This window comes from Struthio camelus, chromosome 7 (genome assembly GCF_040807025.1).
Source record: "Struthio camelus isolate bStrCam1 chromosome 7, bStrCam1.hap1, whole genome shotgun sequence".
NCBI lineage: Eukaryota > Metazoa > Chordata > Aves > Struthioniformes > Struthionidae > Struthio > Struthio camelus.
In genome coordinates this window covers 39,380,046-39,395,017 of record NC_090948.1, presented here as the reverse complement: position 1 = coordinate 39,395,017, position 14,972 = coordinate 39,380,046, and the positions used below count along the sequence as shown (strand labels likewise).

The following is a 14,972-nucleotide window of genomic DNA, read 5'->3' as shown; positions in this document are numbered from 1 at the left end:
GGGGACCCGCACGCCGCTGCCGGCCGGGCCGGCCCCGCTGCTGCCCGGGCCGCCGCCGCCACCCCCGTGCTCACCCCAGCACAAGGTGGCTTTTTGAGGCCGAGCTCAGCTCCGCCGGGACGGTAAAAGGCGCTTTGCAACCCTGCAGCCGTGACATAGTAAGTTAGCCGAGAGATCGCAGGAAAGGACTGTCAAAAGTTGCGCCGTTTTTTTTTTTTTTTTCCCAGTCTTTGGCAAGAAGGTTATCGGTGGCGGAGAGGGTACGTGGGAAAGCGTCGCAAGAGAAAACGTCTCCGGATAGCTGGCTTTAAGTTTAGCAGCGATCAGAAAGCTCATATAAAAGGGCTGTAAAAGTTTCTACTAATATTTTTGTAGTCTCTGGTAAGCAGGCTAGCATCGGCACAGAGGGGAAAACACCCTTGTGTGGTGACGTGGGAAAGTCTTCCAAGAGAAAACATCCCGGGACGTGTGGGCTTCTCTTTTGACTAACGCATTGAAAATGGCATCCAGCCCTTAAAAAAGCTATTTTCGGATTTATGCCTTAGTCATATCGGCCTACAGACAGTGAGTCATTAAAGACATCATTAAAGCGCCTCGGAGCGCTTGTCCCGAGGAGGTCAGGGTAGGTGAGGAAAGGTAGGCTGGACAACTGGGCTCTTCTCAGCCACTAGCTGGGGGCGGCCTCTGCGGTCTCTCTTTTGGAGAAAGCCAGCCGTTCGCAGTCCTGTCTCATGAAACCATTGAATCAAGCTCTCTCCGCCCACTAGTGACACTTGCTTTCCAGGTTATGTTGCAACAGGCCCTAATCCTAATGGAAATCAGTGTGTTTTCATCCACTTGGGTCCCAGCTATTCTTCCGTCAGCAGCACGCCCTCAGCTCCGACACATCACTCCTGTGCTTGCTGCCGGCCACGTTTCCTGGTGAGACATGCACCGCTGAGACATCCTGTCCAAGCGCCGAGCAGTTCTGCTTTTCGCTATTTGGCTGCGATTCGCCACCGCGGAGCGGGTTTGCCCCGCGCTCTCCTATCTGCCGAGCGCTGTCTCAGAGCTATGTGATATTTTTACTCGCCCTCATCCTGCAGCTGGCAGCTCGTCCCCTCGAGCCGTGGCTGGTTAGCTGCGGTCATGCATCTGGGCCATGCCCCTGCCTCTGCCCCTCGCTCATGCAAACTAGGGCAGCGCACGAGAAGCAACGTCCTCGCCCGTCCTTCCCCCGCCACAAACCTCACGGCGCGCTTCGTTTTTCCATTTCAAGCATCGAATTTCTCATTTGCCCCCCGCACTGGCTGAGTGAATTTGAAAGTGCAACCGTGACGGCCTCGGGCTCTCCGGCAAAGAGGCACCCGCGCAGCCTGCCTTCTCCCACCCGTCCTGGCGGGCGGGCGGGCACCCCGGGGGGACGCGGCGCTGCTGTCGCTCGCTGTCTCAGGCAGCGAGGAACGAGCCCAACGGCGCCTCGCTGTGACGGGGCCCCCTCCGCACAAAGAGCAGAATGAGGAGCATCCGCAGTTTTCAAACTTTCCGCGGACCAGGTTATAAATCCTAAACGAACTCCTGCAGTTTCAGCCGCGAAATCACCCCAGGACACCTTCTCCGTCTCATAAGCAGTCCCCAAAAGCAGCTGGACAACGCAGGCGCTTGCGCTTTCTCTAGCTTCCCAGCCACATCATTGCCTCCTGCAAAATAAAATCCAGAAGTGCCTCCGAGGGAAGCAGCAAAGCAGAAGAGAAGCGAGCTTCGCCCGCCTGCCCTGCGTTTCAACTTCTCGACTACTTCCAGCTGCCACGCAACAGCGTCGTACTGCCAGATGCTACCGGACAGCGTTTGAAGGGACGTGGGGACAGAATTTGGCTACATCTAACTCGTAGGCAAATTTCTAGGCAGATGCTGCCCTGCCCTTTAACAGAGCAAAGGCCAGATAAGGCTTTCTGCAAACACAGCCGAGCGCGGTCACTGACACGCGGTGGGCTAGGACCAGGAGCAGGTAAGCGCAGCTCCAGACTGAAAATGAGCATCGGATACTTTTCTTCCGCAAGCCCAGGGCATCCTGGTTGCTACAGCAATATGGTCCCTTCTCCAGGCTCCTGATGTCACTCTTGGGCAGCATCGCCCTGGGCCCCACTGCCCTGCCACCAGCTTTACTTGCATGTGTGTGTGTGTGTGTGCACAAATGTGTGTGCGCATGTGTGTGTGTGTGCATGCGCATGCCTGTGTGTGACCAAAGGAGTGAGGACAACTGATTTTGAGCTGGGAGCTGTTATCACTTGGTGGGACAGGCGTAGGTGAAGAAGGGAATGCGATCTTGCAGCTAGCAAAGGGTGGAGGAAACACAACTCTCTGCCTTTCTTTTCCCCTCTCGCAGCAACGTGCTGGTTTGCAAAAGGCTCTTTGTTCCTCCGTGGTTTGAGTTGCACTTTTTGATGGAACAGGAATGTGAGCTGCACCGTGAGATTCGTGTGGGTTTATAAAGCAAAACGACAGAACAGAGGAATAACGGCCGTGCATGAACCCCCCGCCCAGGGCTAGCGAGCTTCCAGGTTCGGGCCGCGGGGGTTCAGGCCGAACGGCGCCAGGAGCACCCGCCGCAGCTGCGCGGCCTGAGCGGGGGAAGCCCCCTGCACCACCGCGGGGGCACCTCGAAAGCACCCTGCGGAGCCAGGGACTCGCTGCCAGCTCACGTGTCCCACTGCTGACTGGCCTCTCTCTGTACTCGTCTCAAAGTTGGAAACATTTTAAGTACGTTTTTTCACCAAGGTCTTCTTTCACACACACACACACACACACACACACACACACACACACACACACCCCGCCAAACCCGAGACATAAGCGCCTCCTGCTTCAGTTGAAATATCAAGCGAGGAGTTTAAAAATACTTTGCTGTGTTGCGAAACCCCACAAAATTCCTGTCGCCTGCAGCCAGGCCCAGACACATCCGCGCTTTCTGACGCGAGTCCTCCGACAGCCTGCGCAGGCCTGATCCTGCAAGGCCCCTGCGCGGCGGGCGCGTCTGCGCTGCATTCAGCCACAGCTCGGGAGCCCGTGCCTGCAGCTCCCGAAGGCGAGATGCATCCCGTTTTGGGATCAGCTTCACCCGCCTCCGAGCAACAGCGGCAGGTCCACAACGCCCCCACGTTGCATACGTCTGGACCCACGTACGTAGACACCTCTACGTGGACACCTCCCCCCCGGCACTATTCCCGAAAGCCCGCACGCCGGCATCGCACGTGTACAGCCACATACGTTACCTTCAGCAACAGGAAAGCCGTGAACGAGCTGCGCGGGTCAACACGCGAGCGCCAATAAAGCCCGCGTTTTGTGTGCGTGCCGCACGCGTAGCCGAAGAGCTATGCGAGGAACGTTCAAGAGGGCTCACACGCTTTATGGGGGACTCGTTTTTCGGATCTTTCTGCCTGCCGAGCCAGCTGTCTTTTAGCTGCTCCGAGCGTGATGCCGCCGGGCTCTGGGGCGGCCACACGAATTGCCGCGCAGGGGCCCGAACGGCCCTTTCTAAGCCGCGGACCGCTGCGGCTCGCGAGTCGGCTCTGCGGGGATGGCCGCAGCCCCTGCGTCCCCCAGCCCGAGGCTCCTCGCGGGATACCAGGTCCTACTCCCTGCCCTGGCGGGCAGCAGGGAACAACTCTCACCCTCACGGACCTTAAACCTTGTCCGTCCTGAGCTCTGCGCGTGGGAGAAATTTGGGGGGGGGGGGGGGGGAAGAAGGCAGGCAGAGGCTCCGTCCGGGAGACGGCCCGCTGCACACGCTGCCCCACCGGTCCGGGGGAGAGGTGCGCCGCGGACGGGCGCGCTGAGCACGGGCAACGCGCTCGCAGCAGCGGCCAGGAGCGAACTTCGGGCTCCTCGCCCCGCCGTCGGGGCGGCGCGTACCCAGCACCCGGGGCGGCCCAGGCCCGGAGGAGGGGGGGATCCGCCGGGCAGGCTGCCGGCACAAAGCGCCCAGCAGCCCGGCCGGAGCGCCGGCCCCGCAGCGGGCGGGCGGGGGGCGGCTCCGCCCCGGCCAAGCGCCGGCACCGCTTCCCCCCCCGCCCGCCGCCCCGGCGGGGAGGAAGGAAGGAAGGAAAGAGGGAGGGAGGGAAGGAGGGAGGGAGGATGACAGCGCCGTGAAGAAAAGCCAGGGCAGCGCGCTGCCGCACGCCAGGAGCGGGCGAGCTCGCCCCGCCGAGCAGCCGCCGCCGCCGCCGGTAGGTGCCTGGGGAGCGGGGGGCGCGGCGGGCGGGGGGGGGGGGGGGGCTGCGGCGCCGCCTCCTTTGTGTCTCCCTCCCTGCCTGCCTGCCCCCGGCCGCTCCTTTGTCTGGGCGCCCCGCCGGCGGCCCGCCCCGGACCCCTCCGAAGTCAGCGCCCTGGCGGGAGCACAGCCGCCCTGGCGCACGGCCGCCCCGCTCCCTGCCTCTCGGTTGGTTTGTCCCCCCCCCCCCCCTTTAGAAAGGGGGAACAAAACAAAAAAAAAACCGAGGACAAACAATTTAAGGACAAGCTCTCCAGCTTTAAGGCTGAGCCTCGCTGCGCGCCCAGGAGCGCGGCTGGCCAGAGAAGAAGACGACTCAAGTACTCGCAGCTCTCCTGGAGTTGCATCATCCGTCGCCTCTCGGTCCCGGCGCGGGAACGTCGGGAAGTTGTCCCGGGCCCCTTCGCGGCCTGCCCGCCCGGGCACGCCGGCCCGCTCAGCGGGGCGACATCGGGTCCCGCAGGCCTCTCTGGGGCAGCTCGGGCATCCCTGCCCGCCCGCGTCCCCGGGAGGGGAGCGCGGACGCCGGCCGAGTCGGCGGAGCACAGCCCGCCCCGACCCGGCGCCCGCGAGATGGTTCCCGATGGCGTCCGGAGTTGTTCCCCACGTAAAGCCCTCCGTCGCCAGCGGGAAAACCGGTGCCTGCATGTTCAGTTGAGCCTGGCTCGGGTCCCCCGGGCAAGGAAGGGGTCTCCGGGAGAGGCTGCGCCTCCTTTTCCGTGTTCAGTGATTTACGGCCGCGGAGCCTCTGGGGGCAGAGCAGGGGTTCGACTCTGCGACGTTCCCACGTCCGCTGCGTCGCTGTGGTTCGGGACCGCTTCTCGGGCGCCGAGCGGGGAGGACCCAGGCGTGGTCTGCAGGGCCCCGCAGCAGAGCAACACCGTTCTTTCCCGGCAGGAATTGGCTGATTTCCCCCCCCCCCCGCCGCCCCAAGCGCTGCCGCTTGCTGCAGGTACTCGGAGGGCCGCGCGCACCGCTCGCGCCAGCACGCGGGTAGCCCCGTCCCTGCTTGCCGCCGCCGCGCGCCCGGGAGTTTCCGGACTAGCGGGCAAAGCCGCGGGGCAGAGCGGGAGCCACGGCAGGGACGGCGAGGCCGCGTGCAGCCTCCGCGCCCTGCGGAAAGGGCTCATCGAAGCGGCGACGGGCACGCGCGGGTTGCAGCGCGGCCGGGGGGCACACGCAGCGGCCGGGGCCGCCCGGGCTGCCACGCGATGGGTTACGGGCCGGACGTTTCGGCTAGCGCTGAAACGGGGCAGAGAGGAAAGCGAGGAGGAGCGCGGAGGCCGGTTTGTTGCCCGGCGCTTTCGGAAGTGGGCGGCCAAGCGAGCGCCCTGCGTCAGGCCGCGCGGCCCTCGAGCTCGGCGCCTCTTCGAGGCTCGCAGGCGGCGGAGCGGGTCCTCAGGGCAGCGAGCAGCCGCGGCGGCGCCTGGGAGCAGACGCCGACACAGCGCGCGGAGCCGCCTGGGCCGGCGGCCCCCCGCGCCGCCGGGCGCTCGCAGCAGCTCGCCGCCGCACAGAGCCCCTCTGTTCCTCCAAACAATGGGTCATTTGTGACTTTAATTCTGCCTCGGGCCGGCGCGGGGCTTCCTCGCGGCGCCGCGCTCGGCCGCCGAGACCTTTCGGGCCGCGTTCGGGACCCTGAACGCTTTAGGGCCGAGAGGCGTCCGTCCCGAACGCCCACCGCCTCCCGCGGGAAGGGCTTGCTGGCGAACTGAGCCAACGAGGCCCTCAAACAGACCCCCGTCGCGGGCGCTTGCTGCCCCGCGGGTCCTCGGCGCTCGTATTTTGGTGCTGCCACGGACGGGGGACGGCCGCTGCTTTTGAGCGGCAAAACCGCCGCGGGGACCTGCCTTGGCAGGCTAGCGAACTAGCATGGACGGAGCCACGGGGTCCTCCTCCGTCCGCACCTCCGAAGGCGTCTGAGATCTCACGTCCTCCTCCACCGATCCTGGCCCTCGGCCCGCGCCGGAGGCCGTGCCCCCGTCCCAGCAGGAAGGACGCGTATAGCGAGCACCAGCTGATATCCAGCACAAGGCCCGTGTATCTTGGCAGTAGATCGCGCTCCAAGTTTTTTGGCGTGACGCAACGCCTGGCAGCCTTTCCCCAGCCCACACCCTGCCGAGGGCCAGGGCTACCGCCGCTTATCCGGGGGCATCTGCTCTCCGGCAAAACCCCGCGCCTCCTCAAAGGACAGGGCGCTCCGCAGCTCCCCTCCTTCACCCGTTGAAGTAGATACCGGCAGCAGGAGCACGATGCCTTGCCTGGGTCCGCTCCGTTTGCCGGAGCCAAACCCGATCTAAACAGACTTCCCCTGAGTCACGAGGGGTCTGGCCAAGAAGCCACGAAGAGCAAACAGCCTCATTCGCTTGGCACTAACGCAAGCCATGCGAACAACCGGCTAAGTAACAAGCACCAGTAAGTGTTAAACGTGAATACAATCGCACGTGGTACGCACGCTGCAGAAACATGACATCCAGCAGACTGCAACCGTAGCTGTGGTGCGCGTAGAGCGAGGCTCTGCTTAAACAGAGAACATAATGATTTTATTTCAAACCCTTTTCCTACCAAGAGCCTTTCCACAGCGTTTTGCATCAGGCCGGTCCCCGACATCGCCGCACCCACAGCCTCAGCCCACCAGGCTCTGAGCACTGCTGTCCCCAGACGCTCCTGAAGTTGCGGCCCTGAGCCGGAGGGCACAACCTAGATATTAGGTGGAGAAAAAGCATCTCAAACAACAGCAGGTGGAATAAACCCCTCCGGGAACCAGAGGCAAGGGAGGACGGACAGAGGAACAGACCCCTGCTCTTACGAGGGCCCTGCAGGTCAGCTCCCAGCTGAGCAAAGGACACGCCAGGCAGGTCAAAAGGCACACGAGAGTCACACGAGTCCACCGCACTGACACAGGCAATACCTGTTTGCTGGGCTTGCTGCTCAGCTTTGCAGGGAGAACTGTCTCGCATTGCTTCAAGGTGGGGCACGCGATCGCTGTAATCTCGGTATCGGCGACGCAGAGGCGATGCTCTGGTCACCAGCACGCTGCAGGGCTGCGTTTCCTGGGTGCTGCAGGAGCAGGACCCCTTCCACCCAACAGCAGGCTGCAGGCTCACGCTGAATTAAATAGAGGTGGCAAGAGCAAAACAGATGCTTCTCATTCAGAGACGCTCAGGGAAGATCTCCCCAGGTGTGTGTATTTGGAGCAGCCCAAGCCTGGGCGCTGGCAGGCCCCGCACACCCGCCGCCTGGGTGCCCGCGAGCGGGGAGCCAGCCCGCCTCGGCGAGCCTCTTCCCAGCCCAGTCCTTTCGGTGGCGCGGAGTGCTACGAGGTCGTCGTCTGGGCTGACTTGATTACAGAGCTAAAAAAAATGAAGCGGGGCTTTTTTGTAGCCATAGAAACTAACCTGTGGAGGGGAGGCTGGGTTTCCTGCCAGAGCCGGGGCCCTCGCTCTTCCCCTCCTCTCCCCCGCCGCGGAGGGGAAGGCCGCATGGGCGAAGGTGCCTCCCGTTCAGCTGCGGGTGGTGCTGCTTCAGGGGGCCTTGCAAACGCACACGAACAACAAAATACCGTGTTACAAGGCAAAGAAAGAAGGATGCAAAAAAAAAAAAGAAAAAAAGAACAAGAAAGCTTTTGGTCTTGCACGCTGGGGCTGCGCGCGGATTCAGCGAGGGTAAACCCACCAAAACCAGCCTTTCTCGCCTCGCCCTGGTCCCCGGCGGACGGGGACGTCGCGGAGGAGGCAGATTTTGCCTCCGTGGTCGCTCTGCCCTCCGGCCCTCCCGGGAGGGCTTGGTGGCCCCTGGCTCTCCTGGCTGGCTGCAGGGCACAGGCGTAGAAACAGAATTAAAAAGCCCCGTGGCGTCACGGTTGGGCGAAAGGGAGGTGGGTGAGGGAGGGAGAGGGCCCTCCGAAACAGCCCCTTCCTTTGCATCGCTCCTCTCCGAGGTTCACTTCTCCGCTGCGGGGCGCAGAGGAGAGCCAGCGCTTGCCCCAAAAAGTTACCGGACGAAAGGGGCTTTCGGGGCAGCTCGCGCCGCCGTCGGTATCCGTCACAAGCTCCTTTCCAGCTGTTGAGCAGGCGCGTAACGGTGCTGAACGCTGCTGGCGCGCTGCTGCAGGGAGATGCTGCTGTCTGGTGAAGGCAGCCGCTGTTTCCCCTAGGGAGACGCTTCTTTTGCGCAAGAAGCAATAGCCAGAAATGGCCGAGGGAAGTTTGGGGGGCAGTTTTCGGCTTGTTTGGAGCACGGAGCTGCCTGCGCCGGCGGCTGCTGCCGAAAGCGCCCCTTTGCTGCGCGCTCGCCTTCTCGGAAACCTGCCGGCTTTCGTTTCAGCGGCTGAAAGTCTGCAAACGCCTCGAAGGCAGAAAACGGAAGTAACGCGCCGGGCGCTACGGCTAAACTGACAGCCCGGGGCTAACAGCCCGCGCGGTCCGCCGGGAATCTCAGCGTTTGCGAAAAGAGCGAAACTTGCCGGACGTAGCTCTTCCCGGAGGCTGGGAGATGGGGCAGAGCGGCTCTGGCGCCGGCGCGAGCAACATCGCCCGTCCGGGGCCAGGTTTTGCATCGGCGGGGCGGGAGGGCGCCGAGGCGGCGCGCGGCTCCCTGCGAAAGTCGTGCTCGGCCGCGAGCAAGCAGCTGCCAGGGTGGCGAGCTGGGCTCCGAGAGCGGAGCAGGTTGGGTTTCAGAGCCGGCGGCGGCGGCGGCGCGGCGGAGGCGGGGAGAGAGGCTGCCCGGAGGAGGTCCAGGAAGGGGCCTGGTCGCAAAGGGTTGTTTTGGGAAGGGGGGAGATAGGAGGGCCGACGCTTTCGGCAGCTGTCCCTCACGGGCAGGCTGGAAGCTGCCAAGGGCAGCCCCCCCCCCCCCCCGCCAACCCCTGCGCCCACCCTGCCTTTTTATCGCTCGTGGTGTCTGGCGAAGCCCCTGTTGGCGCCGCGAAAGGCAGCCGTCGGCAGGCAGCAGCTCCCCAGATGTGGAGATGTTGCTGGAGTAGCCGAGAGCGGCGCGCTTATGGCAGCCGGGGGGGGGGGGGGGGGCACAGCCCGGGGAGCCCCCCTCCGCCAGTCCTGCCGCCTTCCCGTCGGGCCGTCCGGCGAGAGAGAACACCCGTGGGCGTCGCGCTCCCGCCCGACTCGTCGCGGGGCCCCCTTCTGTCTGCCGCAGCTGTGCAGGACCCAGATGACCGTCTTCACCGGCACCCCTGCCGTTTTGCCGGCTGAAGGCAGGGCGGATGAGCTCCAGCTTGCTCAGGAGACCGAGGGTTACGAGCTGGAAGGCCGGGCGGCCCTTTGGCCCTCTGGGCCCTGGGCTACCCTCAAAGCAGCTGTCCAAGCGTGGCTCGGGCCCGGGTGCTAACGCCTGCCTCTCTCCCTGCAGGCCGAGCGCAGCCCTGGGAAGGGATGCTGAGGAGCAGAAGATGCCTCCTAGATAGCCCAGGACGCCGGGCGCTGGCAGAGGAGCTCCTCTGAGGAGCGCAGGGATTTTCCGCCGATACAAAAGCCTCGGCTTCTTCAGCCTCTCCCCATGGAAAAAAGATACGCTCTACCCCAGGATTTCCGGGACGCGTTGCACTGCCTGAAAATGAGGAGCAAGTATGCCGTCCTCCTGGTGTTTGTGGTAGGGCTGGTCATCATCGAGAAGGAAAACAATTTCATCTCGAGGTAGGGAGAAGGGAGAGCAAGTCCTCGCTGCGTCGGGAGGGAAGCGCTCGGCCGCTCGGGGCTCCCCTAAGCCACCCCTGCTTTTCCCCCTTGCTCTGGTGGCTGCCAGCCGGCACGCGGTTCGGTCCCCGTCCCCGTGCGCGAAGGCTGCCGACGAGGCTTGCAAAGCCGGCGGTTAGGCGGGTCCTAACACCAGCGTTGCTTCCTTGGCGCTACGGGCGCAGGTGACGCGCAGCCTCTGCGGAGCCTCTTCCCTCTTCTCCGGCCGTTCGGACCCTTGCTGCCTCGGTGGCCCCCCCGTATCGCGGCCTTGCCGTCGGGGCCTCGGCGGAGCAGGGTTTCGCTGTAGCCACGGGCTCTTCCTCCTCCCCGGGAGCCGCCTTGGCTGCCGGGACCACGCGCCCCGTCCCCATACGGTCCCCAAACGCCAGGCGTGACGGAGAGGGGCGGGCGGGCTGTTGCGCCTCGGCGGGGACCTCTTCGCCAGGCTCCGCTTGTCGCCCGCAGGGTGTCGGACAAGCTGAAGCAGTCGCCGCAGTCGCTGGCGGAGGCCAACAGCACGGACGCCAGCCTGGCGCCGGCCGAGAACGGCTCCCTCGAGTCCCTGCGCGAGCTGGACGCCGCCTTCTCGCGGCTCAGGACCCGCCTGCGCAACGTCACCCTGGAGCTGAGCGGGGGCCGGGAGCCGGCGGGGACGCCCGTCCCCGGGCCGCGGCGGCACGTGCTGCTGATGGCCACCACGCGCACGGGCTCCTCCTTCGTCGGGGAGTTCTTCAACCAGCAGGGCAACATCTTCTACCTCTTTGAGCCGCTGTGGCACATCGAGAGGACGGTGACCTTCGAGCCGGGGGGAGCCAACGCGGTGGGGTCGGCCCTCGTCTACAGGGACGTCCTCAAGCAGCTCTTCCTCTGCGACCTCTACATCCTGGAGAGCTTCATCTCGCCCGTGCCTGAGGGCCACCTGACGCCCTTCATGTTTCGGCGGGGCTCCAGCCGCTCGCTCTGCGAGGAGCCCGTCTGCACGCCCTACGTGAAGAAGGTCTTCGAGAAGTACCACTGCAAGAACCGCCGCTGCGGCCCCCTGAACGTGACGCTGGCGGCCGAGGCCTGCCGGCGCAAGGAGCACATGGCGCTGAAGACGGTGCGCATCCGGCAGCTGGAGTTCCTGCAGCCGCTGGTGGAGGACCCGCGGCTGGACATGCGCATCATCCAGCTGGTGCGGGACCCCCGGGCTGTGCTGGCCTCCCGCATGGTGGCCTTCTCGGGCAAGTACGAGACCTGGAAGAAATGGGCCTCGGAGGGGGCGGCGCCGCTCAACGAGGACGAGGTGCAGCGGCTGCGGGGCAACTGCGAGAGCATCCGCCTCTCGGCCGAGCTGGGCCTGCGGCGGCCGGCCTGGCTGCAGGGCCGCTACATGCTGGTGCGCTACGAGGACATCGCCCGCTCGCCCCTGCAGAAGGCCAAGGAGATGTACCGCTTTGCCGGCATCAGCCTCACGCCGCAGGTGGAGGAGTGGATCGGCAAGAACACGCAGGCGCCCCAGGACAGCAGCGGCATCTACTCCACCCAGAAAAACTCCTCGGAGCAGTTTGAGAAGTGGCGCTTCAGCATCCCCTTCAAGCTCGCCCAGGTGGTGCAGAACGTCTGCGGCCCGGCCATGCGCCTCTTCGGCTACAAGCTGGCCGGCAGCCCCCAGGCGCTCACGAACCGCTCGCTCAGCCTGCTCGAGGAGACGCGGACCTCCTGGCTCACGTAGGCGCCCGCGCCGCCGTCCCCCCCCGGCTCCCAAGCCGACCGTAGGGGAGGCAAACGGGGCGCGCGAGCGGCCGGCGCCGCGGACCCCCCCCCCACACACCCCCCCCGCCGCCCTCTCTCCCGGGCTCCCGCGCCACGCGCGTCCCCCCCTCCGCCGCCCCGGCGGATGCCCGGTGGGCCGCTCGCCCGCCGTAAACGGGCTGGCCCGGGGCAGCGCCGCTGCCGTACCTCAGCTGCCGGCGCGGCGGCCTCGCCTGCACCAAAGACAGACCTCGGTTTTTAACGCCCTCCCCATTAAGCCCGGGGGGGGGGCCGGGGCTTTGCCGGAGCCGGTGGCTTTTCTGCGTGGTGGGAAGGAAGGGCCGGTCGGGAGCTCGGCTGGCCCAGGCGCGCAGGAATTGCTCGCGGCAATTGGTTTATCCGGGCCGAGGGGAAGGGAGGGAGCCGTGCCGGCGCGGCAGAGGGGAGCTGAGATTGCGGCGGCGGCGGTGCTCCTTCCTCTCGGCCAGCCGGCAGCGAAGCCAGCGCAAGGCGAGGACGGCGCGCACCGCCGCGTGCCCCGGCCTGCCGCGGGCCGGCAGCCGGACAGCAAGCGCCCCGCAAAGCCAACCGAAGCCCGAACGCAGCGGCTCCCCGGCACCCTTTCCCCCCGCCCCGACACCCCGAGTCGGGAGCGCTGCCGCCCCTTCGTGCCTTTCGGGTGGGCCGGCCGCGTCGGGCGCCGGCAGGAAGCTGCTCTGGTTGTCTTTTTTTTTTTTTTTTAAAAAAAAAAAAAAAAGAGCTGTTCGTCGCCGAGGGAAGCGCAGAAAAGGCGAAGCCAAGCGCTTGCAGCCTCCGAAGCGGGCGTTGGCGGGGAGCTGTTTGTGGAAAACGGGCTGCATCCCCCGCCGCCACCCCGAGTTTTGCAGCCTTGCACCCCTCGACCTCTGGGATTCGCGTAATGAACGCACGGTTCACGACAGCCCCCACCGGTCCTGAAGCCCCTCGTCATTTCTCTCCAGTGTTGAGTGCTGCCTTGCACCCGCCTCCCTCTGCGCGCCGGCTCTGGCAGACGGGGCAGCCCAGGGCAGGGAAGCACCCTGGCGTAGAAAAGAAACCCGCTTTGCCGAGTTGCCCTGAATCCTCCCGGACCCGGAGCCCAGCGGGCTGCCCAGCACCCTGGGGGGCCCCAGCCGGCCCTTTGGCTGCAATGAAATGAGGTTTTTGTTTGTTTTTTTGGTGCTTTTTCAAGTTGTTTTTTTTTTGGGGGGGGGTGGGTTGTTTTTTGGGTTTTTTTTTTTTGGGGGGGGGGGGCCGCGTATTTGCGTACGGGGGCTACGGCCTCGCAAGGCCGCCGCCGCCTGCCCTGCGCAAAATGGGCTGGGGAACGGAGGTTGTAACAGCGGCAAGCGCAAGGCAAACGTATTTATTTATTGTATTAAAAAAAAAAAAAAAAAGAGGGGAAATATATCTGGAGTCGGAGCTAAACCTCCCCCCTAAAAAAAAAAACCAAACAAATCACACCAGCAGAAGGTCCCGCAACAAGATGGAGAGCAGAGAGACACGAAAAAGGTGCAGGAGCAAACGTGAGCCTTGTCACCTCTTGGAAGATGCTTTACTTGACTTATTTAATTAAAAAGAGGGGGGAAAAAAACGCGCCGGAGCAGAGCGCAGCGAATCTCCTCGTTATTTGCGGCCGCGAGGAAGACGCAGGCGTGAAGGCGGCCCGTCCTCCTCCACCGGCGCTGGCTCGTAACTCGTACCCGCGGGCCGGGGAAGCGGCAGAGCGGGTTTGGGCCTTCGCCGCAGGCGCCCACGCTCGCTGCCTGGCGCGGTAGCCCAGCGCTGAGCCGTCCCCTCCCGGTAGTATTTGGGGAATTAAAATCACTCTGGTTTTACGTGTGTGCTTTTGCTCCCGAGCCAGCGGGGTTTGGGCCACCGGAGAGCCACACCAACCCGTTTTGGTCTCTGCCGTCCTTGCGGTTGAAGCCATGCAACAAGTTTCATGGGTTTTTGGAGAGGGATTTAATAGACCTTCAGGTTTGAGGCGCGTTTTAACAGAGAGTCCAGGAGTCGGAAGAGCACCACGTCCTACCAGCCGTCACTGCTCTCAGCAGAAGGGACCGAGCTCTCAGGTCGGACCTGAGCATGGCTGGCAAGGAGAGGAGGGACCGCTCCGGTGCTCTTCAGCGAGGACTTGCACTGCGCAGGGCTGACAGTCCCGCATCTCCCATCGGCGCTGACGTCACTCCTAACTGCGCGACTAATTGTCATTATTTTGCTCCGCCAAACGAACCCAGCCAATTTTTCCCCATACAGTCACCGCAGTATTATTCTTGGTTGCTTAAGCCTCATTGAAGCCAGGGAACATAACAATTGTCTTCACATAAGAGCGCCAAAAGAAGCTCCTTTAGAGAAGAAAAATAAGGGCATTTCCAAGTGGGGAGAGGTCCACGTTACCTATAAAGCCGAAAGCAAATACAGAAGGCGCCAGGGAACAAAACCTGTGCGGGGTGCGAGGGGGAAGGAAGGGCAGGACCCGGCGAAGGGGAGGAGCGCGGGAAGGGACGGGTTGCGCGGCTCAGGAAAGACGGGGCAGATCTTTTGTGCGGCGAGTCGGTGGCAAGGAGCCAGCTGCGCGGTTCCTCCTGCCCTCGGAGGAACGGGGGTTTTCTCCCTTCTTGTAAAGAAACCCCGTCCCCGACATCGGGGAGGACCTGCACGCTCCGCAGGGCCAGGAGAGGCAAAACCCAGAAGTCTGCACACGCGCAAACAGCGGGCAGGGGAGAGACGGTGACCGCGGGTGGCCACGCTGCCGTGAGAGCCGAGTTAAAACCCAAGCACTGCAAAGCGAAAACCTGCTGCGCTCCCGTGGCTCGCGGGCTGGCGACGCTGCCCGCCGGGGGCAGGACGGCCTCGGACCTCCCCGGGGGCTCCCGAGCCGCACGCAAAACGCAGGAGGTGTCCAGAGGCCGGGGGGGGGGGGGGGGGGGAAGAAAAAAAGGTTGGGAGCGCTTGCAGCTCCGGTTTTAGGCCGCGAGCGGATGCTGAGGCTTTCCGTGCAGGTCGCAGCGTACCGGCGCCCCTCCAACCTCTTGGGGACTTTCTGGGTCCCTCACCATGAGAGCAAGGCGCTTGGAGGAGGCCTTGGAGCTCATAACGGGGTGGCACAACAAAAGACGGGTGCCTACGGCTTCCTGGCTCGTCTTGCCGAGCCCGGCCTCTCTCAGCCAAGGCGCTGCCTAACGTCGCGCGCGACGACTCAGACGGGTCCCCCCCGAGGCTCGGGCGAGAACAGAGGCGGCATTGAGGAGCAGCTCTCCGACGGGCTTCGGAGG

At 64.3% G+C, this 14,972-nt stretch overlaps 1 protein-coding gene across 2 annotated transcripts; it reads left to right on the top strand.

Annotated features, from left to right (window-relative positions):
* Nucleotides 1-4,082: 4,082 nt before the first annotated feature.
* CHST3 (carbohydrate sulfotransferase 3) lies at nt 4,083-14,614 on the top strand. 2 transcript variants are annotated; one of them, XM_068951199.1, is made up of 3 exons: nt 4,083-4,205; nt 9,617-9,900; nt 10,408-14,614. In XM_068951199.1, the coding sequence occupies exons 2-3, from the start codon at nt 9,764-9,766 to the stop codon at nt 11,654-11,656; spliced, it is 1,386 nt and encodes a 461-aa protein (XP_068807300.1). In that variant the 5' UTR covers nt 4,083-4,205; nt 9,617-9,763; the 3' UTR covers nt 11,657-14,614. The 2 variants fall into 2 exon arrangements, with proteins under 2 accessions (XP_068807300.1, XP_068807301.1); XM_068951200.1 differs by lacking the exon at nt 4,083-4,205 and adding an exon at nt 7,944-8,798.
* Nucleotides 14,615-14,972: the final 358 nt, after the last annotated feature.